This window comes from Acinonyx jubatus, chromosome B1 (assembly GCF_027475565.1).
Source record: "Acinonyx jubatus isolate Ajub_Pintada_27869175 chromosome B1, VMU_Ajub_asm_v1.0, whole genome shotgun sequence".
Lineage (NCBI taxonomy): Eukaryota > Metazoa > Chordata > Mammalia > Carnivora > Felidae > Acinonyx > Acinonyx jubatus.
In genome coordinates this window covers 120,190,892-120,214,900 of record NC_069382.1, presented here as the reverse complement: position 1 = coordinate 120,214,900, position 24,009 = coordinate 120,190,892, and the positions used below count along the sequence as shown (strand labels likewise).

Genomic DNA, 24,009 nt, shown 5'->3' with positions numbered 1-24,009 from the left:
TAGAGAAAGTTCCCCTTTAAAAGTCACGAGGTTAAAAGTAAAATGCTGAGAAAATGAAACACATCTGAAGGCTGGGGAACAAAAATAAGGCTGTGTGGCGACAGTCCTTAAGGAAGAAAATATGAGCAAAAAGGCTGACAAGGTAAAATTGGGGACAGATCATAGAGAGCATGACAGGTAAATTTAGGAATATAGGTATTTATTCTAAAGAAAAAATAGCAAAATTTCAAAAATAAACACCAAAATAAAATAAAAGGGATATATATTTTCATGGAGCTAAATTCTCCAATAGGATACTAGGGCAGTTTTATTCATACTCCACCTTCCAGAAGATTCTACCTTCCTTCAAATAAAGGTTCGAAAAATAATTTCATGATAACTAAAATTATAACTATTATCAGATGTATATTATAGAACAATGTATTCTTTTCCATTATACATAATCATTAAAAATGCCAGAAAGCCAGAGCACTGCACTGAGCCATATAACTTGGAAGAATAAAAAAATAAAAAAAATTTTAAAAAATCTTCCCAGGGCACCTGAGTGGCTCATGAGGTTAAGTGAAGGACTGACTTGATTTCGGCTCAGGTCATCATGATCTCGCAGCTCCTGAGTTTGAGCCCCCAGTCTCACTCTGTACACTGACCACGTGGAGCCTGCTTGGGATTCTCCCTCTCTCCCTGACCCTTCCCTGCTCGTGTTTTTGGTCTCACTCAAAATAAATAAATTAATTAATAATCTTCCCTTGAAAAACTGAAGTCAAATGTTTTACAAAGATTTCAATAATTTTTAATATTGACACAAATAAGATTTTCACAGGAAAGAAATTCATACTCATTTTTTAAATTGATTTCCAACATGAAATCCCCACAACTATTAAGTTTTGATGCTGACAGAAAGATTAAGAATATGATGACAAATTGGGGCACTGGGGGGCTCAGTCAGTTAAGCATCTGACTCTTGATTTCGGCTCAGGTCATGATCTCACAGTTTGTGGGATCGAGCCATGCGTGGGGCTCTGCGCTGACAGGACAGGGCAAAGCCTGCTTGAGATTCTCTTTCTCCCTCTCTCTCCCCTCCCCTGCTCATGCTTTCTCTCAAAGTAAGTATTAAAAAAAAAAAAAAAAAAAAGAACGTGATGACAAATTAACAGTCAACTTCTTTTACTGAAAACCTCTGTAGAACGAAACCTGGAAAATCCCCATACTTTTTTTTAATAAAGAAAGGAATTATGTTCATAGGAGAATTCATAATGTTTGAAAAAAAAAAAGAAATCACAAAGGGTAAACCGAACATTCTGTGACCTATGACCAATACATAATTTTAATACAAAATTTAAAGTCAAATTTTACTAATTTAAATGTAGTGAAAAGAAATTCCCAGTTAACACTGACAACATTTTGGGGGGAAAACAACAGGCAATTTTTGCAAGGAATAGTATTTACCAAAAAAAGTGTCAAAACATATACATGTGGGTTTTAAATATGGACAAAATTAAGATACTATCACTTAAGTTTCACTGAAAATGTTATGTACAGTGATTACAAAACATGCACAGGATACACATATACCACTTGTCAATGCTCACTGAACTATTATGGGTGTTACATAATCATGTTATGTTATGGTTTTAAAATAGAAAAAAGACTTAATATTCTCATTTGATAAATGAACAAAATGCCACACACCAGAATTCAGGGTTCTGGTGATTATATACTCCATTGCTAGGAAAAAGAATTTTACAAAAATTAAAAAAAAATATGAACAAGACACTAAAAACCACTAGAGTAGTTCAAGATTATTAAAGTGTTTATGAAAACACAAGGAAAATAATGATCTACGAATCCAAGTATTTTTAAAGCTATAAATAACAGTACTTCTGCTTTTAGTTATCTTAATATTTTAAAGGAAGTGTACAAACAGCAAAACTTACCCTATATGTGTAACAGCCTCTCTGTTTTCACATTCAGTAGTCCATATTGCTATCTTATCACCTTTAGCTCTAACATTAACAACAGCTCCACATACATCATCACTGTAGTCATCAAAAGATTCTCCAATAAGGCACAGCAGCTTAAAAAAAAATTAATCCCAAATTAAATAGATTATATACTGCTTATTAAACTGCAAATGTCCCTTATGTATGTGTATACATACAAAACTAAAAAAGTTTCTAAATCAAGTTGACTTCTTGAATGTCTAAATTATATTTATGTTTATAGTTCTTTGTCCTGACTTTTTAAGAATTCACATGTTTCTTTATTTAATAACAAGAACACTAACAGTTGTTTTAACTTTTTCAGCAAATGGGGCAATTGATATCAGGGGACATATAAAAGGCAAATTGTCTTAATATTCATTTGCTCTGCTGCTGCTTATACTTGCCAGCAAACAAATATTAATAGAATGACTGAAGAGTTGTCATTATATTAAAAATAACCAAACAGTTACTCATGGTTAGATTAACTGCCTCTAGTTCTTGCGGTTTTTCAGAGCCATTTTCTAATTTTTTTTATTGTGGCGAATATATATAAAATTTACCATTTAATAAAGAATTTTTAAAAATTTACCATTTTAACCATTAAAAAAATTTTTTTGAGTATAGATGACACGTGACATTAAACCGCTTTAACCATTTTTAAGGGAATGGTTCAGTGGTGTAAGTATATTCACAACTATCACAACCATCCATCTCCAGAACTTTTGTCATCTTACAAAACTTTAACGTGGAATTCTAAAATGGTATTTACTGATAATCTCCCCCAAAAGCAAAATTAAGTCTCTCCATTTACCAAAAAAAACCTCCTATTCATTCAAATATTCACTAACTGCTTAATTTAGTAAGTGCTAACTATAAGCAAGACACTGTGCCGAATGCTGAAAATACACAAGAGACTATCATCCTTATTCCTGACAGCTTGGGGTTTAGGACTTCTCACTATACAAAATGTCAATTATTTCTTATTTAATTTACATCTTATAAAGCCAAATTTCCAGATTATATCATAACATAGAAGATGAATAATACCAAGCTACAATTTCACTGTTTGCTTCACTGATATAAAAAATTTAGTATACAAAGTAACACTCTAACAGGGTTGTAAAAACTTACATCATACAAAATGTGAGGCTCTATAATTTTGAAGTTAATGAAATGACCAGGACGAGCTTACTGTGGAAGGTGAGAGTCAACTGCCAATCACTTTCTATCTGATCTGTAATGTGGTACACAGTTTCACTGTACCAGTATGTAACATATACAGTATTCACATGATAGAACAAAATTAATTGCCGGCTTAGATTTTACAGGGTGGGCATTCTTATCTTTTCAATTAGGTAATCAATGTAAAATGCAATGCAAAGTAAGTTTTAATATGCCAAAACTACTTTATAATTTTAAAACCTTACTGTCTCTAGCCAAAAGCGATCCAGATCACTTCGTCTCTGCTGTTTGTTCAATGTAATTAACCATCGTCCTCCTCGTTTGTTTTTCTCATCTTCCCACATAGGCTCAATACCATCCTAAAAGGTTAGTAGATAACAATATCAGACAAAATTGTTACTTTAACTGAAGAGATCACTAGAAAGAGCAATCAACAATTCTGTCAACTTTTTACTTTATTCTCCAAAAAACTTATTGATGTAGTGGGGGGAAAAGCATACAAGAATTAAAGCCAGAAGCATGGGATTGGAGAATTAGAGACCTGACTTAGATACTTCTAGCTATCAAACCTTGGATTTCATTTAATATGGAGGTTCTTAAACACTGAGTAACAGATAACTTTGAAAAATTACATACATTTGTATGCCTAAAAAATGTATGTAAAAATTATGCAATTTCAGAGTTAATGAATGCCCCTCCAACCCCCCTACCACTTGACAGAACCCACTTATAAATATCCCAAGGACCAATGCACCCCAAGTTAAGAATTCTTGACAAACTCTGGACTTACTTTGGTCTACTCAAATATATAAAGAGACTAGACTGGATATCAAAGCTCTCTGCAAAAATCAACGACAGTGTGTACCCAGAGTCAGACTCTCAATTTTAATTATTTATAGCAATAAGCCAAAATTGGTTAATGCTAAAGTCTAGTAAAACTAATTTAATTATTCTCCAAACCTCAGAAAACCTCAGAGCATTAACTATTCCCAGGTTTCTGACAAGAGTTCTTAATGAATAACTGAATGGTCCAGTCTTAAAATATATGAAATCACCGATTAAACATACCTTAAAAAGTGAGTAGTCACAGCCAGGCATTAAATTACTAGACAACTGGATGTGGTTGTACAGACTAGGTAAAACAAAAGGACAATTATAAACATAAAATATGTAATGCAGAGTTTAGGTGCTCACATATACATTTAGAGAATATGATAAAAATCAAAAGATAAAAGTTTATGTTTACTCGTTTTTCTACTGAGTCAATTTCTGAACTGGACCAAAGAGATACCTTTAATAATGGTCAGTTCAAGAATCAGCATTTGATGATTTTCAAGGCAATATTTTTAATTTTATTTTGACAAAAGTATATTTTGATGTATTAGTTAACTCAACGTATACATATGTATGTAAGAGAATCTGAGACTAGGTAGGATGAGGCGGCTTTAAATACGTGAAACAATTTATGGCGCTATTAACAAGTAGTTTTAAACACATAAGAGGATGCCTGGGTGGCTCAGTCAGTGAAGCGTCCAACCTCGGCTCAGGTCATGATCTCACAGTTTATGAGTTCGAGCCCTGTGTCTGGCTGTGCTGACAGCTCAGATTCTCTGTCTCCTTCTCTCTCTGCCCCTCCCCCAGTTGTGTTCTGTCTCTCTCTCTCAAAAATAAATGTAAAAAAAATTTTTTTTCAGCACATAAGACAAACCAAGAGAAAGCAAGATACACTTCCCAACTATCAGAACTGCATGACTGAAATAAAATAACACTAATATCCATGAAGGTATCCAAGAGTAGAACAGACCAATGGGTCTCAAATATCGCAATCATTACTAGTCAGTCAGCATAGCAATCGCTTGGGAAGCTTTCAAAACAAAACAACAGTTCCAGGACCTACTCCTTGTGATTTTAATCCCTTAAACATAGGGTAGAGGGGCACCTGAGTGGCTCAGTCGCTTAAGCCTGACTCTTGGTTTCAACTCAGGTTATGATTTCACGGATCATGAGCTCAAGCCCCGCATCTGACTCTGCACTGACAGCACAGAGCCTGCTTGGGATTCTCTCTCTCCTTCTCTCTCTGCCCCTTCCCTACTGGCACTCTCTCTCAAAATAAATAAATAAATGTTCTCTCTCTCTCTCTCTCTCTCAAAATATCAATGTAACAGAGTAACACTTGAGATGACTTAGATACTCACTAGCCTGAAGGTAGAAGGCTAAATCATTTGGTCTTCTAAAGTTTCTTATAGCAAAATTGTTATAAAATTGGCAGCAGAGTAAGAATGCTTTGCCTGTCTCCAATATCAGATGCAGAAATATGATCTTTACTACATCTGCAGACCATGGACAATGCTGTTATCTTTAGTCAGATTCTCTTGATGCTATTTTAAACAAGTCTAGAAATACTTCAAGTAGTCTTAAGAAAGATTCTGGCATCCTTTGAATCATATTCCACAGGGTAATATATAAATTCAATTTGGTGGAAGGTAGCATAAGGCTGAATAAGGTTTGTCGAGTTACTCTACTTAACGGTCACTCTTCCCAAACTACATTATCACTGGCAGCTCCCTCTAGGCAACAACAGAGGCCTGGATACTAACAGTAACTATAAAATTAGGACCACTACTTTATAAAATTAATGGACAGGGTGGAGTAGCTGTCTTCAATGGCATTCAAGGTAGATATGACCAATGCTTCTTTATGTGCCTCCTTTCTCCTTCCTGATGCTCTAAGGTCTCTTAGCAAGTTTAAGTAATGAAAATTTGTAATGACACAATCTAAACAGAATCAGAACACTATAGACAAAACTGCATAAATCCCAAAGGGCTCAACAGTTGTTTACCACTACATCTGCCAGAAAAAAATGAGAAATTAAGAAGTGCTTAGATATTCACAGAAAGCTAAAGGATTCCTTCATATGTCTAAATTACACTATAAAAGTCCACTATGCAATGACATTGCTTACACATAACTAAAGTGTACAGCCATATTCTAAATTAGAGGCCCACTTAGAAACCTAATTATGTACAATGGTGAAAGCTAACCAAACTAAATAAACGCAGCTCTGATTCCATGGGGGAAATGGTTCAACACTCTTGCTCTTCCTCCTCCATAGGAGACTTGGTTTAGAAGACTCAAATACAATTAAGGGAAAAAAAAATCATCTGATGTTTTGATGAAGGGCAAAATAACCCTAGTTTAACTAGACAACCAGATCTATGAATAACTGGGGATTTAAATATAGTTTCATTACTTAAAAAAAAAAAAAGTCAATGATTGCAATATGAAGTGACCACTCTTAAAGTGCCTACTTCACAATTTTACAGTTTTCTCTAATTATTCTATGCTTTTTTTCCTCAGTGACTCAAACGTATACTAAATATCTATTATGGGCAAAGCACTGGAAAGATACAAAAGAATATTGTTTCTGTCCTGGAGGAAGTATACATATATGAATCTTCTGACAATCTGTTCTTAGTGTGGGCAAAATATACTCAGGCATACGGTTATGTTAATACAGAAGAGCTGCTCATTGATTCAATACAAATACATGATCTAAAAATATACCAGATGTACAAATTAGAATTTTTAGGTAACTGCTAGTTAATTTACAGCTCTTAAAAATCTTTTTAAACAAGTTTTATCTTTGAAATGGAAATTACTTTCCAAATAAAATTACATACTAAATTAACTTTGTTTTAAAGAATCAATATTATAAAACGTCTTGAAAAGACTTTACAATTTTATACTGAGTCAAGCAAAGGTTTGACCCCCAAATCTGAACTTTTTGCTAAATCTGAAACAAAATCTCAAAGGTATTTCAACTATTCTTCTTGAAGTTGATCAACTAACATCAAAGACACTTGGACAAACCTGAATTTTGAGGACTTCAGTTTTTTAAATCTCAGAATCCTTACTACAGGAAATCCCAGATGTTATACCAAAAAGAATTTGCACAAATGGGAACCTAACAAAGCTCTGGAGTATAGGACAGATGTATCTAGGCAACCAAGAAAAGGACATGTTCCAACAAACTGTCAAAGTTCTAGAAGCAATAAAGGACTTTCAAAAGAAGAATCTTTTGGGACAAGGAATAAAGAATATACACAGGGCTAAAGGATGATGAGACTGAAGCTTTCTAAATGATGAGAAATAAACAGTTGTGAGGAGATGGAAAAACAAAAAGGTAGGTCTACAGATGAATATTTATTAACTATTCACCGTCCCTTCATTTTATGAGTGATTTAAAATGAAAAATTACACAATTCATAAAATAAACATTCTAAAATGGTTACTTACGCCCAAAAGTCTTCAACAGTATCAAACTTAGAGATCAGCCGAAGGTTTGCTTGCCAAGTTTTGCTTTTATCATTTTTAAAAAACCAGAGTGCCCATCTACAAGTAAAAAGTCAGCGTTAAAAAAAAAATGGTAGTTTTATTACACTCACATTCCTAGCAGCATTCTTCACAACAGCCAAAGGGCGGAAGCAACCCAAATGTTCACTAACAGATGAACAGATAAACAAAATGTGGTATAAACAAACATACAGTAGAATACTTATCAGACTTAAAAAGGAAATTCTGAGAATGAACCTTGAGGACATTAAGTGAAATAAGTCAATCAAAAAAGACAAAACATGATTCTACTTGAATTAGGTACCTAAAGTAATGAAACTCACAGAGGCAGAAAGTAGAATGGCAGGGGCTAGAAGGAAAGGGAATGCACAATTATTTAATGAGTACAGAGTTTTAGTTATGTAAGATGAAAACGGTTAAGATGGTAAATTTTATGGTATGTGTATTCTAACACAATTAAAAATTTGTTTTAAGAATAATTTTAAATGGTAGATTACACTGGCAAAAAATGAGTTTTCTTTCATTTTTAAAGTATGTATTTTATACCTACTTCATAACAGATTCTCTGCTATACTTTACAGACCCATTGAGGCTCATCCCGCAGAGTAACTCACAGAAATGTAGTAGAGGGACAATTACAGTGTGCTAAGTGCTATAACCAAGATATCAAGCAGTTACTCAAGAAAAAAGAGTGGAAGTACTTAACCAGAAAGGAAAGTAGGGACAAGAAAGCTGGATCTTTAGAGAAATGAAAAGGTATTAGCCAAGAGGGGATAATGGGACTTCTAAAAAAGAGGGGAAACTATTAATAAATTGTTTACTCACACACACCAATAGGAAAATAACAAAATAAAGAGATTCATTGAGTAATGCTACCATAGATATATTCTGAAATAATGTACACTAGTTTCTCCATATCTGTATATACCTGTTAAAAGTTTATTCTAATACCTGGAAGATAAACTGTCATATCAAAGTTATAATTAAATATCCCAAGATAACATCTTTAGTACAATTATATTGTCTGAATTACTATACCTAAGGTAACTCAAAGGAGAATTTTATTTTCTCATTGACAAAAATGTTACCAAAAGATAGGTTTCCAAACAGATACATATATATATATTTCATAACTCCATGATTAATGTTTGGATAATCTGACATAAAAATGAGATGCATTTCAACATCCACTTGATAATTTGAATTTGCCAACCCACTATCAAGGAGGATAAAAAAGAAAAAAGGAAAGGCATAAAAATTATTAAACATAAATGTAAGATCAAGTACTATACTTTGGTCTTCCAAAATTAATTCAATCTTTCCTCAAAAAATTAAAAATTGAAATACCATATCATCTAGCAATTCTACTTCTGGGTTATTTATCGGAATAAAATGAAAACACTAACTCAAAAAAAATATATGCACTCTCATGTTCATGCAGCATTACTTACAAAGTCAAGATGTGCAAACAACGTCAGCGTCGATCAAAGAATGAATGGATAAAATAAGTGTTGTATGTACGCCATGGATATTTATTTGCCCACCCCCCCCCCAAAAAAGGGAAGAAATCTTGTCATTTGCAACACTGAATGGACCTTGAGGGCATTATGCTAACTAAGTGAAACAAAGAAATAAGACAAATACCATATGATCTCATTTATATGTGGAATCTTAAAAAACAAAAAAACCAACCTCATAGACACAGAGAACAGACTGGTTGCTAGAAGTAGGGGTAGGGTGAAAAAGGGTGAAAGCAGTCAAAAGGTAACAAACTTCCAGTTATAAAATAAATAACTCCTAACTATGTAACATACAACATGGTGACTACAGTTAACAACGATGTATTATGTGTATGAAAGTTGCTAAGAAACAATAAAAGTTCTCATCACAAGGAAAAAAACTTTGTAACTCTATCATGGCAGATGTTAAGTACACTTTCTATAGTGATCATTTCACAATATGCATAAATACTGAGTTATGTGCTACACCTGAAACTAATATAATAGGTCAATTATATCTCAATTAAACATGATACCAAAATTGTCTTTTTGTCTTTTTTACTGCACTCAGCCATTAAACATGCAAAAATTTATCCTAATAATTAGATGACTAGGCAAAAACATTGTACAAGAATGTCCTTAATACTGGAAAATTTGGAAACATCTTACGTGCCTTCAACAAGGGATCATTTAAATCAGTTATCAAAATGTGGTTTGCAAGACACTTAGGGGACCCCCAGACCCTTATCAGAAGATGTGATAAGTAAAAACTATTTTCATAATAATGCTAAGGCATTCTTTTACTTTCACTGTTAACATCTATACTAATGGTACAAAAGCAATGGTGCAGTGAATCTGCTGGTGTCTTACAAAGTTTCATACAGTGGGACCGAACTGTATTAGTAGTCACTATACCCTTTATTATCACCACCTCTCACGATCCATTCCAAATGCAAGACAAACCAATAGATTTTTTTAACATAACAGAGTAGGAAAAGTTCTTGGAGGGGCACCTGGGTGGCTCAGTCAGTTAAGCGTCCAACTTTGGCTCAGGTCATGATCTTAACCGCTCAAGAGTTCAAGCCCGTGTTGGGCTCTGTGGGGACAGCTCAGACCCTAGAGCCTGCTTCAGATTGTCTCCCTCTCTCTCTGCACCTCCCTGACTGATGCTCTGTCTCTCTCTCAAAAACAAATAAAATACTGGAAAGAAAGAAGAAAGGAAGGAAGGAAGGAAGGAAGGAAGGAAGGAAGGAAGGAAGGAAGGTAGGTTGGTTGGTTGGTTCTTGGATATGGTTTCAGATTTTACATTGCAGGTGACCTATAAGAAACCTAGTATCAAAGAAGAATGGCTATGATTAGCTTAAAAGGCTATTAAACACCCTCTTCCATTTTCCAACCATGAATTTGTGTGACTTCACATTTTCTCATACTTAATATAAAACAAGTTATCTCCTCCATAGACTGAATGCAGAAGCAGCTATAAAAATACAACTAACTTCTATTAAGTCAGGCACTTGAAGAGATTTATAAAAATGCAAAGATGCTATACTTCCCATTATATTTTTTAAATATTTTTTCATATAAAATATTTATGTTGGGGTGCCTGAGTAGCTCAGTCAGTTAAGCATCCGACTTCAGCTCAGATCACGATCTCACAGTTCATGAGTTTGAGCCCAGCACAGGGCTCTGCAATGACAGTGTGGAGACTGCTTGAGATTTTCTCTCTTCCTCTGTCTCTGCCCCTTTCTCCCTCCCTCCCTCTCTCTCTCTCTCTCAAAATAAATAAATAAAATATAAATACTTATATTAACATACAATGGATTTTCTAAATGAGTATTTAATTTTACATATTCTCAGCTTTTTCTAACATAATAAATGGAAATAGATAAAAATCTATATAACCAAAGCTCTGTGAAGTCTTCAATAACTTAAAAAAAATTTTTTTAACGTTTATTTTTGAAAGAGAGACAGAGAGACAGAGAGCAAGCAGGGGAGGGGCAGAGAGAGAGAGAGGGAGAGACAAAACCAAAGCAGGCTCCAAGCTCTGAGCTGTTAGCACAGAGCCCGACAAGGGGCTCAAACTCGCAAACCATGATATCAGGACCTGAGCCAAAGCTGGACGCTCAACTGACTGAGCCACCCAGGCACCCCTACTGATGACACTTTAAAAAAAAAATTTTTTTTTATGTTTACTTACTTTTTGAGAGAGTGTGTGTGTGTGTTGGGGGGGGGGGGTACAGAGAGAGAGGGAGGCACAGAATCTGAAGCAGGTTCCAGGCTCTGAGCCCGATGTGGGGCTGGAACCCCAAAACCAAAACCATGAGAGCATGACCTGAGCTGAAGTCAGCTGCTTAACCAACTGAGCCACCCAGGGGCCCCTGTATGACACTTTTCAGGACTCCTCAGATTTTATTCAAACTGTGAGGGATTATGTCTTGATTACTCTCCCAACGACAACACTAAAAACTGGGCTTAGCACAGACAGAAGGCATACAGAGTGGCTTTTTATAAAATAATACTAAAAAAGATGAAAAAATACCTTAAGGGGTTTGGTGCTGTTAGGTTGAATTATATGAAATTGCTGCTAATCAATAGTTCAACTTTGGTATAATGCTTTCTTGAGGATAGATTATACCTCTATGGACTATCTGATCTTCGATAACTCACTCACTAGCTGACAATCTTCACTGTCCAGAGCATTAATTTCTTCCTCACTACAGGATATGCTGAACTACAGGTCTCCTATGAAAAAACTACATAAAACACATTTGGACTTTTATTTCAGTGAGTTTACCAAGATAATGAGAAACGGTAAGAGATACTGCAGATTCAGTTACAGACCACCATAATAAAGCAAATATTGCAATAATGTCAATTGAAGTTTCTGGTTTCCCACTGCACATAAAAGTTATGTTTATACTATACTGTAGTATAGTAAGGATACAATAGGATTATGTATTTAAAAATGTGTATGTTTCAATTTAAAAATATTTTATTGCTGGGGGTGCCTGGATGGCTCAGTTAAGCATCCGACTCTTGATTTTGGCTCAGGTCATGATCTCACAGTTCATGAGTCTGAGCCCTGCTTGAGGACTTCTCTCTCAAAATAAATAAACTTAAAATGCTAACCATTATCCAAGCTTTTAGTGAGTCACCTTTTTGCTCATGGAAGGTCTTGCCTTGGTGTTGCTGGCTGCTGCCTGACCAGTGGGTGGTTACTGAAGGATGGGGTGGCTGTGGTAATTTCTTAAAGTAAGACAACAATGAAAATTTGCTGTCAACACTGATTGATTCTTCCTTGGACAAACGATTTCTCCATAGCATGCAATGCTGTTTGGTATTTTACCCACAGAGCTTCTTTCAAAATTGGAGTCAATCCTCTCAAACTCTGCTGCTGCTTTATCCAACTAAGTTTATTTAATATTCTAAATCTTCTGTTGTCATTTCAACAATCTGCACAGCATCTTCACCAGGAGTAGGTACCATCTCAAGAAACTATTTTCTGTGCTTATCCATAATAAGCAACTCCTTACCCATTCAGTTTTATGATGAGATTATAGCAATTCAGTCACACCTTCAGGCTCCAATTCTAATTCTAGTTCTCTTGCTATTTCTACCACATTTGTAGTTACTTCTTCCACCAAAGTCTTGAACCCTTCAAAGTCATCCAGGAGGACTGGAATCAACTTCTTCCAAATGCTTGTTCATGTTGACATTTTGAGCTCTACCCATGAATCACCATGTTCTTAATGGCATCTCAGAATGGTGAATCCTTTCCAGGGGCACCTGAGTGGCCCAGTTGATTAAGCGTCTGACTTTGATTTGGGTTCAGGTCATGATCTCACAGTCTGAGTTGGAGCCCCTCATCTGGCTCTCTGCAGAGCCTGCTTTAGATCCTCTGTCCCCCTCCCTCCCTGCCTTTCCTCCACCCACGCACTCTCTCCCTCTCTCAAAAATAAACATTAAAAAAAACAAAACAAAAAACAACAGTGAATCCTTTCCAGAAGGTTTTCAATGTACTTTGCCCAGATCATCCAGAGGAATGACTATCTATGGCAGCTATAGTCTTACAAAATGTATTTCTTAAATAGTAAGACTTGGAAGTCAAAATTACTCCTAAGCTGCAAAATGGATGTTGTATTAGCAGGCATGAAAATAACATGAACCTTGTACATCCCAACCAGAACTCTTGGGTGACCAGAATCATTTTCAATGAGTAGTATTTTGAAAGGAATCTTTTTGCTCTGAGCAAGTTTCAACACTGGGCTTAAAATATTCAGTAAACCATGTTGTAAACAGAAGTGCTGTTATCCACTTTATTGCTCCATTTATGAAGCACAGGAGAGTAGATATAGCATTATTCTTTAGGGCCCTAGGATTTTCAGGATGGTAAATGAGCACTGGCTTCAACCTAAAGCCACCAGTTGTATTAGACTCTAACAGGAAAGTCAGCCTGTCTTTTGAAGCTTTAAAGCCACGCACTGACTTCTCCTCTCTAGCTACGGAAGTCCATCTAGATGGACTAAATCTTCTTCCACTAAAAGGCTGTTTCATCTTCACTGAAAATCTATTGTTTAGCGAAGCCAGCTTCATAATGATCTTAGCTAAATCTTCTGGATACTTGCTGCAGCATCTACATCAGCACTTGTTGCTTCATCTTGCCCTTTTATGTTACGGAGATGGCTTCTTTCCTTAAGCCTCACAAACCAAACCTGTGTTAGCTTTAACCTTTTCTTCTGCAGCTGCCTCACCTTTTTCAGCCATCACAGAATTGAAGAGAATTAGGACCTTGCTCTGGATCAGGTTTTGGCTTAGGGGAATGTTAAGGTTGGTCTGATCTTCTATCCAGATCACTCAAACTTTCTCCATTTCAACAGTAAGTCTGTTTCACTTTCTTATCATTCATGTGCTTGCTGGAGTAGCACTAATTTCCTTCAAGACCTTTTCCTTTGCATTCACAACTTGGCTGTTGAACAACAGGTTTAGTTTTTGGCCTCTCTTGGCTTTCAACATGCCTTCCTCACTCAGCTTAATCATTTCTAGCTCTTGAATTAAAGTGAGATGTGTGAGACTCTTCCTTTCACCTGAGCACTTAGAGGCCACTGTAGCGTTACTTATTGACCTAATTTCAATATTGTGCCTCAGGGAATAGGGAGAACAGAGGAGAGGGAGAGAGATGGGGGAACAACTGGTCAGGAAAGCAGTCAGAACACAGACAACATTTATTAAGTTTGCCATTTTATATGGGCACAGTTCATGGTGCCCCAACACAACTATAATAGTAACAAATCAAAGATCACTGATTACAGATCACCATAACAAACACAGTGAAAAAGTTTGAGATATTGTGAGAATTGCCAAAATGTGAGAGACACAAAATGAGCAAATGCTGTTGGAAAAATAGCACCAACAGACTTGTTCAATGCAGGGTTGCCACAAACCTTCAATTTGAAAAAAAAAAAAATGCAGTATCTGCAAAATCCGATAAAACAAAGTATGCTGTGAAACATACATAGGCTTATAGGATCTTTAAAAGTCTTGGGGTAGGAGAATGAAAGGAACTTGAACACTTATATATCCCCAGAAATTAATTCCAATTTACTTTCCTCCAGATTCTTACAATGTTTCTGCATTGCCTTTTTCTTCTCACCATCAGCTCTCAGTACATTCATTTTAATTTTCATCATATAAACCATAAAAATACAAACATACTGGGAAGTGGTGGGGTGGTGTTAATGAGCTATAGTCAACTGGAACTATGAAACTCAATTCATCTTTTTTTTTTTTTAAGTAGGCTCTGCACCCAACATGGGGCTTAAACTCACAACCCATGAGATCAAGAATCACATGCTCTACCAACTGAGCCACCCAGGTGCCCCAAAGCTGAACTCATCTTAACCTCTCCTCTTTCCTTCTAACTTGGCTTAAATACAAACTAACTGGAGTGCCTGGGTAGCTCAGTTAAGTGTCCGACTCTTTTTTTTTTATTTAAATTTTTTTTTCAACATTTTTGGGACAGAGAGAGACAGAGCATGAACGGGGGAGGGGCAGAGAGAGAGGGAGACACAGAATCGGAAACAGGCCCCAGGCTCCGAGCCATCAGCCCAGAGCCTGATGCGGGGCTCGAACTCCCGGACCGTGAGATCGTGACCTGGCTGAAGTCGGACGCTTAACCGACTGCGCCACCCAGGCGCCCCAAGTGTCCGACTCTTGATCTCAGCTCAGGTCTTGATCTCAGGGTTGTGAGTTCAAACTCCACATTGGGCTCCACAATGGTTGTGGAGCCTACTTTAAAAAAAAAAAAACAAACAAAAAACCACCCGCGAGACTCCACATCCCTTAGAGCTTTTTCTCCTTCACACCCCAACTTTAAGTTGCTTATCTTCTCTATAACACATTTGTATACTTTCTATTCACTATGCAAACTACTCCAATCTTTTTCCATCATCTACATTCTACTAAATTTTCTCCTACATTAGCAAAGAATTTGCATTCAATCCCATGGCCATTCTGAAATGTTTATTACTCAATCCAATGGGTATGTGACCTTTTTGTGGCACATACGCTATTGACCACATACCTGTCCTTAAAACAAACCATTTTCTTTGCTTCTCTGACCACCACTCTATTCTAGTTTATACAGTTTATATGTCTAAACCCTTCATAGGCATTCTCCCTCCAAAAAATCCCTTACATGCTGGTATCCCAAGCCTCTGTCTTGAGTCAAGTTCACTTTAAAGAGAATTCATGTACTACTAGTTTCACTCACCACCAATTACTGGTGAACTTCAAACCCAATGTCTCAACCAGTTCTTTCTGAGCTCAAGACTCACACATAAAACTGCTTACTAGAAACAGGTTACCCAAATGAAAATGGAATCCTCAACCTAATATATTAAAACTAGTCTCACCCAGTCATTCACCATTTACCTTACTGCCTAAGTCAGAAAAACCTGTATGTCAGAAGGCTTACCTGTTCTGTAAAGGATGTTTAATATAGTGTTCTGGGTTAGCAACCTCCTGATTAGATTCTGTTTTCTCTTCTTCTGAAGGCGGGGGATTAGGAGTAGGGGTGGTTTCCTAATGGAAAATAATAAAACATTATTTTAAATGTCTTAACTATGATAACAATACTCTAAATCAACTTGAACTAATATTGCCAATATTCCCTTTCTAAGGAGAAAGAATTACAGCAGAAGCATTTCATAAAATAGACCATAGACCAAGCTCTAAGAAAAGCACCAGACTCTCCCATTCTAGCCATCTCTGCACTAAGAGCAAAGGGTTTCTCAAGTTTAAAAATATAGTAACAATATTATATACAGTTATCTTTCACTTACGCATTTTAGTATCAGAAAGATTGTTAGACACCATGCAACAAAATTAAGGAAATCAGCTGTCTTTCTTAACATACCATTAAAGTACTATGTACGATTTGGAGAATGGGGGGAATACAACTAATGTTGGAGAGTATAACAGCTTTATAAAGTGACCAAGTCAATACTATATAGGTCTTTCCTTCATGTCATACTGTTATATAGTAACCTAAAAGTTCTGCAACTTCTGTCATTTTCAACTAGCCCTAGGCAAAAAAGCTCGACACTGGCTTGAACTAAATCTTCTTCTTGGTTAGACATAATTAATATTGTCATCTAAAAATGTCAGGGAAAAAAGGAGCTTGTGGATGATCTGTGTTCACAGCTCATGTAGCTCTTCACCCTGTTGTAAATTATGGTCAACAAAACAGAATGCCAAGGAAAGGCACCAGAAGCTAAAAGAAAAGCTGATTTTGTTCAAAAACGGCACCACAACAAGAGTCTAGGGGTCAAATTTAAACCAGCAAAACCCTCGAGATATTATGTTCACATTAACAAGATTATGTAAATCAGTTATGTAGGATCTAAAAGATCTAGCAGGCAGGTGGTAAATATTCAACTGACAAAACACATTTTTCTTAATAACATGACATGTCCAGGAATTAATTTCTACTGGCCTAAGAAATTGCTCACAGCAGGAGCTAGGTCTTGATTTTGCTCATAATTATAATGCCAATGAGCAAAGTGCTATACTCAATAGGAATTTATTGGCGTGATCACTTAAGTAATAAATTTAAATGTTTACAAAGCAATTAAGATCCTAAAATTTACATAGTCAATGCTTTAAAAATCACCATTTTTTACTGCATTTTTCCATCACAGTCAATTTACATCTTCATATAATTACCAAAAACTATTCCTTACCCCACTAACTTAAAATTAATGACAGTCTCCAGACAGGCAGTCTCCATGAATAAACAGGGAACAGTTAGGGACTAACAAGGCAGGTGGGCTTTGGGGGACAAAGTACTAGAGAAAAATGGGCTGCAGAGGTGTGAGCCTCAAAAAATCTACGTAAAAAGCCCTCACAGGTCCTTGGCTAGTTTAAACTGTGACATTCAGAGTACAGCAACAGCTGAGCCAAGACTTCAGAGGCCAATAACATAAGACTGGGTTCAGACCAAGCCAGAGTGGGTGGGTGAAATCCTCAGCTTTCTGATGAAATCCTAGAAAGGCCATGCCCTAGGAATCAGGTGAAACACATCTAACAAAACCTAAAACCAACCTTTGACAATATCAAGGTAATCTACCTATAAATTAAGTGCCTCCAAGAACCAAACTCTACACTCTTCAGGAGAGAACATAATCCTGTGTCTCTATGAATGTTATTTACAATACCCTACCAATCAAACATTACTAGACATGTAAAGAATTTCTTAAGTCACTAATCATCAAGAGATTAACCTGTCCACAGAAAGACATCCAAGCATGATCCAAATAATGCAATTAATAACTATGATTACTATGGGAAAATAGCAAAGCCTTAATAATCAAGATTGTTACAGTAAAATAGAAGAAAAGATAAGGAGAGAGATGAAAAAAACAGAGTATTTGAAAATGAAACTGAGAGTGCCTAGGTGGCTTAGTCAGTTAAGCATCTGACTCAGTTTAGGCTCAGGTCATGATCTATCTCATGGTTCCGGATTTTGAGTTCTACACTGGGCTCTGTGCTGTCAGTGTGGAACCTGCTTAGAATTCTCTTTCCCTCTCTCTCTGTTCCTCCCAGCCTTGTGCGTGCTCTCTCTCTCAAAATAAATAAACTTAAAAAAAAGGGAACAAATCTATTTTAAAGGAACCAAATGGAAATTATGGAACTGCCAAGTACAATGTCTGAAATTAAGAGCTCTCTTAATTTGATTAACAAGAAATTCAACTCAGCAGAATGTAAGACTGGTGAAATCAAAGATAAGTCAACAGAAGATATTCAAATAGAGAGAGGGGGAAAATGGATGCTAAGAAACACTGGTATCAATGACAGCCTAACTATGAAGAGAGCCCAAATGCCCATCAACCGATGGATAAAGATGATGTGGTAAATACACATACACACACACACACACACACACACACACACACACACACACACGGAATATTACTCAGCTGTTAAAAAAAAATGAAATCTTGCCATTTGCAACAACGTGGATGGAGCTAGTGTATTATACCAAGAGAAATAAGTGAAAGAAAGACAAACACCATATGATTTCATTCATATGTGAAATTTAAGAAACAAAACAGGTGAACATATGGGAGGAGGGAGAAAAAAGAGAGGGAAACAAGACTCTTGACGATAGAGAACTGAGGAGTTGGAAGGAGGTAGATGGAGGATGGGCTAGATGGGGGATGGGTGCTAAGGAGGGCATTTGTTATGATGAGCACTGGGAGTTGTATGTAAGTGATGAATCCCTGAATACTACTGCTGAAACCAATATTACACTGTACGTTAACTAAAATTTAAAGAAAAATTTGAAGAAAAAAAACACTGTCGAAGAGGTTTAAAAAGTTCAAAGACAAGATGAGAAAATGGGACAGAAGCAATACATAAATAATGACCAAAATATATAGTATCTCATCTGAAACTCAAATCACAGACTCAAAAACCTGAAGGAATTCCAAGCAGTAAAACACAAACAAAATTGTATCTGGGCACATCAGATTCAAACTACTGAAAACTAAATATAAAGAAGCCGTATTAAAAGCAGTTAGGAAATCAGTGTTGGGGGTGGGGGCGGATAGGTGGTTCAGTTGGTTAAGCACCTGACTCCGGCTCAGGTCATGATCTCACAGTTCGTGAGTTCGAAAGTCCTACATTAGGCTCTGTGTTGACAGCTCAGAGCCTGGAGCCTGCTTCGAATTGTGTGCGTGCGTGCGTGTGTGTGTGTGTGTGTGTGTGTGTGTCTCTGCCCCTCCCCTACTCATGCTCCTTCTCTCTCTCTCAAAAATAAATACTAAAAAAAATTTTTTTAATAAAAATAAAAGCAGTTAGGAGGGAAACACACACACACACACACACCTAACTTTCCAACAGCAACTATGGAAGCCATAAGACAACAGAGTATCTCCATGCTGAAAGAAAAACTGTCAACCTAGAATTCAATGCCTAGGAAAAATATCCTTCACAACCCACCCCATGCCACCACCACCCCATATACACACAGGTCCAACGTAAGGGGAACACCAAAGGAAAAGTCTTCAGGCTAGAGGAAGAATAAGATCCCACTAGGAACATGAAAATGCAAAAAAGGAATGAAAAGCCCTGCAAAAGGTAAATCAATGGGTAAATATGTAAGAAACTACAAATAGTTTAAAGGAACAATAATAACGATGTCTTAGGGAGCTTAAAATATTAGTGATTGGTCCTAGCAAAGGACAGAGTCTATATATGGATTTGTGAGGTTGGGTATGCAGTATATTCTTCCTCCAAAAGTTCAGTAAATTCTCTTATCTAAAAGACAAGTAAAATTTACTCATAAGTTCCAAATCCTCAATACAAACCATACTTTCAGAACATTTATTTAAACAGTTTGTCAGCAGCACACTAAAAAATAATTAATTATAGTATGAGTAATTACGAGTTTCATGAGGTCCAAAATGTCACCTAACTCAGTATTTTCCTTTCTTTTTGGTTACTCAACTCTTCTCACAATTAGGGGAATGATGAAAGACTCAGATGGTATAAAAAGTCTCTGGACACATGGGAATTGAAAGCAGTTAATAACAGGAAAAAGTATATTCAGTTCCTAGAACTTAAAAAAAGTTTCTTTTAAAATTTAAAAGTCCTACCTTACTTGATGTTTTAGTCTTTATACTAAGAATATATAATTTTAGATTTTTCTTATAACCAAAATACTCAACTTTAAAAAATGTGTCTGTGGATATATGAATAAGTATAATTTAAAATCTTTCAGTATTCACTTTTAATATAGAAATATGCTAGGTGTTAAGACAAATACTTTAAAAAATATATTAACCACAGACATTCATCTTTTCAGTAGTTAAAACCTCTTTTTCATAACGTAAGCAGTATTGATGTTTCTTTTATTTAGCCTTTTAAGTTACTATGTGCAGTTTAATAGTCTTCTGTTTAAAATTTTAACTTAAGGATTTCTCAAACTCTTCTAATAAAGCAAAAATGGTTTTAATAGCCAATTATTTTCAAGATGGAATACAAAATACTCTATGAAAATATCCATATGGCACAAACCAAATCTAATAAGATTTAGAAACCACTTCATGATAGAAATTACCTATGAAAACATTAACATTATACAGGGCACATTTTCAAAAAAAAAGAAAAAAAGGCATATTTTCTTTGCATACATTTTCTCATTTAGGTCATATTTTGTTATGACCATCTACTTTTCTTAGCAGTCCATTCTTTTTTTTTTTAATGTTTATTTTGAGAGAAAGAGAGGAACAGGCACACAAGCAGGAGAGGGGCTGAGAGAGCAGGAAAGAGAGAATCCCAGAGGGCTCCGTGATGCCAGCACACAGCCAGACACGGGGCTCAGTCTCAGGAACTGTGAGATCATGACCTGAACCAAATTCAAGAGTTAGAGGCTTAACTGAGCCACCCAGGAGCCCCTCACCAATCCATTCTTAATCAGCAGAAATTTAAACCAAAAAGCTTACTATCAAACAGTCACCTTCTAAGTTTCTTGCAGTTATGTTGTAAATTATTGCAAAGGAAAAAAACAAAACAAAACTTGGGACTATTGAGGCATGCCTCATTAAAATCATTTCCTGCTAATTTCTTTCAACTTATTATTTTGTTGTTATAAAACCTCTTAAGTTTGATTCACATAATCGGAATTTTTTTTTAACTGAGATAAAACATTAGAAAAATAATATCAATGTAGGCTATTTAAAACTTTCAGGCTAATTCAGTGGGGGTAGTCCATTCTACGGGGAAAGTCCAATTTCTAAACAACCTCTTGAATCTATGGCAACATATACAATGAGAAACGATGTCCAGAATGATGGCCATACTATATTAAACTCTTTGATCAAAAAATGATTTATAATTACCACCATATGCCAAACCAGAACAAAGAAATACAATTTATTTTTCTAAGGGACTGAAACAAAAAAACCACACTTTCAGTTCCACTCTTAAGCATAAGCCTGTAACAAATCTCCAAATTACCCATTATTTGTCCTAATTTGCTAAGCACTTCTAATATAAACTGAATTTGAAAATAAAATTATCTTAAAATTTTATCTCCTCTTAAAACTATTTGTAAAGTTATGAACTACGAAGGTTTCTGAGACTTAAGATTACCATGAAATAGGTACAGGAGGGCTATGTGGTATTTGTCAACAGCAATTTCACAAAATTCTCTCTGAAAACTCCATAGCAGGGGTTTTCATGGTATGTTTAACAACTGATTCAATCAGTTATTTTTAAATGTGGAAGATCATCAAATCAGCAAGGAACCAAAGTTATTGTATGATTGTAGAAGAACTAAAAAACATTTTATAACCTGTCATTTTTATTGTTGTTTCACATATAGAGCAAATAATAAAATAGTTTCAAATTTACATTCAATTTAAAAACAAAATTCTTCACCGCAAAGTTCCACAACATTCCTGTATCTACTCTCTCAGCTTGATAGTCTCCTCTGTAAGCAAATTTCATTAGAAATTACATCTTAAATACCCATGCTTTACCAGTATTTCTAAATTTTAAAATTATGCAAGAACACAAAAGGCTAATTTAACAGATTATAGCTACTCTCAAAGTAATCAAATACATTCTTTCCAAGTTGTTATTTAAATTCCAATTAACATACAGTGTAGCAGTAGTTTCAGGTATAGAATTTAGTGATTCAACACTTAACATACAACACTGGGAGCTCATCACAGCCCAATGCCCTCCTTAAACCCTTCCCTCCACAGACCTCCCCTCCAGTAATGATCAGTTTGTTCTCTATAGTTTAGAGCCTGTTTCTTGGTCTGCCTCTTTTTTTAAACCCCTATTTGGTTTCTTAAATTCCACATATGAGTAAATCATGTTTTTCTCTGACTTGACTTACTCAGCTTAGCATAATACTCTCTAGCTCCATCCATGCCATTGCAAACGGCAAGATTTCTTTCATTTTTTATGGCTAATTATCCAGTGTGTATACACACACACACACACACACACACACACCACATCTTCATCCATTCACCAATGGACGCTTGGTTGTTTCCATAATTTGGCTATTGTTGATATTGCTGCTATTAACATTGGGGTGCATGTATCCCTTCAAATTAGTATTTCTGTATCCTTTGGGTAAATACCTAGTACTACAATTGCTGGATTGTAGGGTAGTTCTATTTTTTTTTTTAAGAAATTTTTTTAATGTTTTATTTATTATTGAGAGAGAGAGTATGAGCTGGGGAGGGGCAGAGAGAGAGGGAGGCACAGAATCCAAAGCAGGCTCCAGGCTCTGAGCTGTCAGCACAGCCCATTGCAGGGCTCGAACTCATGAACTGTGAGATCATGACCTGAGCTGACTGAGCCACCCAGGAGCCCCAAGGCAGTTCTATTTTTAACTTTCTGAGGAACTTCCATACAGTTTTCCAGAGCGGCTGCACCAGTTTGTATTCCCATCAACAGTGTAAGAGGGTTCCCCTTACTCCACATCCTTGCCAACACCTGTTGCTTCCTGTGTTGTTAATTTTGTTCCAAGTAATCAAATACATTTTTAACTTAAAAGACAAACTATACTTGAAAAACTATCGTATAAGACATTTCAGGTGGTGAGAATAGAGAGCCATTCTCAAAGCCATGAGAGCCACAAAGCCATGAGATAGTGGAGTGCTTAACTAGAAGATGGTAAAGAACCAATGAGACTTAAAGAGTTCATGAAACCAAAGACATACTAGAACAGTGGGCTGAAAGGAGATTGTGAAAGGCCTCAAAGGTCAGGCTAAAAGTGTTACCTTTCATCTTGTGAGCAATGGAAGGCATTCACTGACAGATCAAAATGATTAAATACTGATGACAAGTAAGGGAATAGAAAAGACGAGTTTAAGTGCAAAATATTAAAACTGGTTTTGGATTTGCTGAGTTAATGAGATTCAAATAAACAAGCTGTCTTATAATTCAGTGGTCCCAGGCTCAATAGGTGTCATAGCAAGAGAAGAAAGTCGGGGGGGGGGGGGGGGGGGAATAGAGCAAGGGTGGGACAAGTCTAACAATTAGCCGCAAAGAAATCTCCAGCAACTTTTGAATGTTGCTACAGCATGGTAGAATGTAGTAACATTCTGCAAAAACCAGCACATGTATCAAACACAATATTAACTTTGTGGGTCAATCCTAATATTATAAAGCTAGATACTCCGTAGATTAGAATTATCTCTCTAATCTGACTAAAGTTTAGATTCTTCCTTCTAGCCATGTTCAATTCTACACTGCTTTAATTCCAAAACCATGGTGTGCTTTTTCATGGTTATGAACATTCAAGATTTTTCATTAACTCAACCCAAACACACAAACTATCTCTCCTTAGAAATAACAATGAGCCTTACCCTCAGGACACCCAATTAGTGTCTTCCATTACTTCAATGAACAAATATTACTACTAAGAACTTCCAGAGTCTCCCAACCCCCCACACCTTTGGGGCATCCCC

The 24,009-nt window shown here is 36.0% G+C and overlaps 1 protein-coding gene across 2 annotated transcripts in view; it reads right to left on the bottom strand.

Moving 5' to 3' along the window:
- EIF4E (eukaryotic translation initiation factor 4E) overlaps positions 1-24,009 on the bottom strand; it is a 44,094-nt gene that overhangs the window by 3,922 nt on the left and 16,163 nt on the right. For both annotated transcript variants that reach the window (XM_027061236.2, XM_027061231.2), the window contains exons 2-6: positions 15,990-16,096; positions 7,461-7,556; positions 4,233-4,296; positions 3,410-3,523; positions 1,935-2,074 (exon numbers count right to left, since the gene is read on the bottom strand). In XM_027061236.2, coding sequence (XP_026917037.1) covers positions 1,935-2,074; positions 3,410-3,523; positions 4,233-4,296; positions 7,461-7,556; positions 15,990-16,096 — 521 coding nt within the window. The remainder of the gene's footprint in view (positions 1-1,934; positions 2,075-3,409; positions 3,524-4,232; positions 4,297-7,460; positions 7,557-15,989; positions 16,097-24,009) is intronic.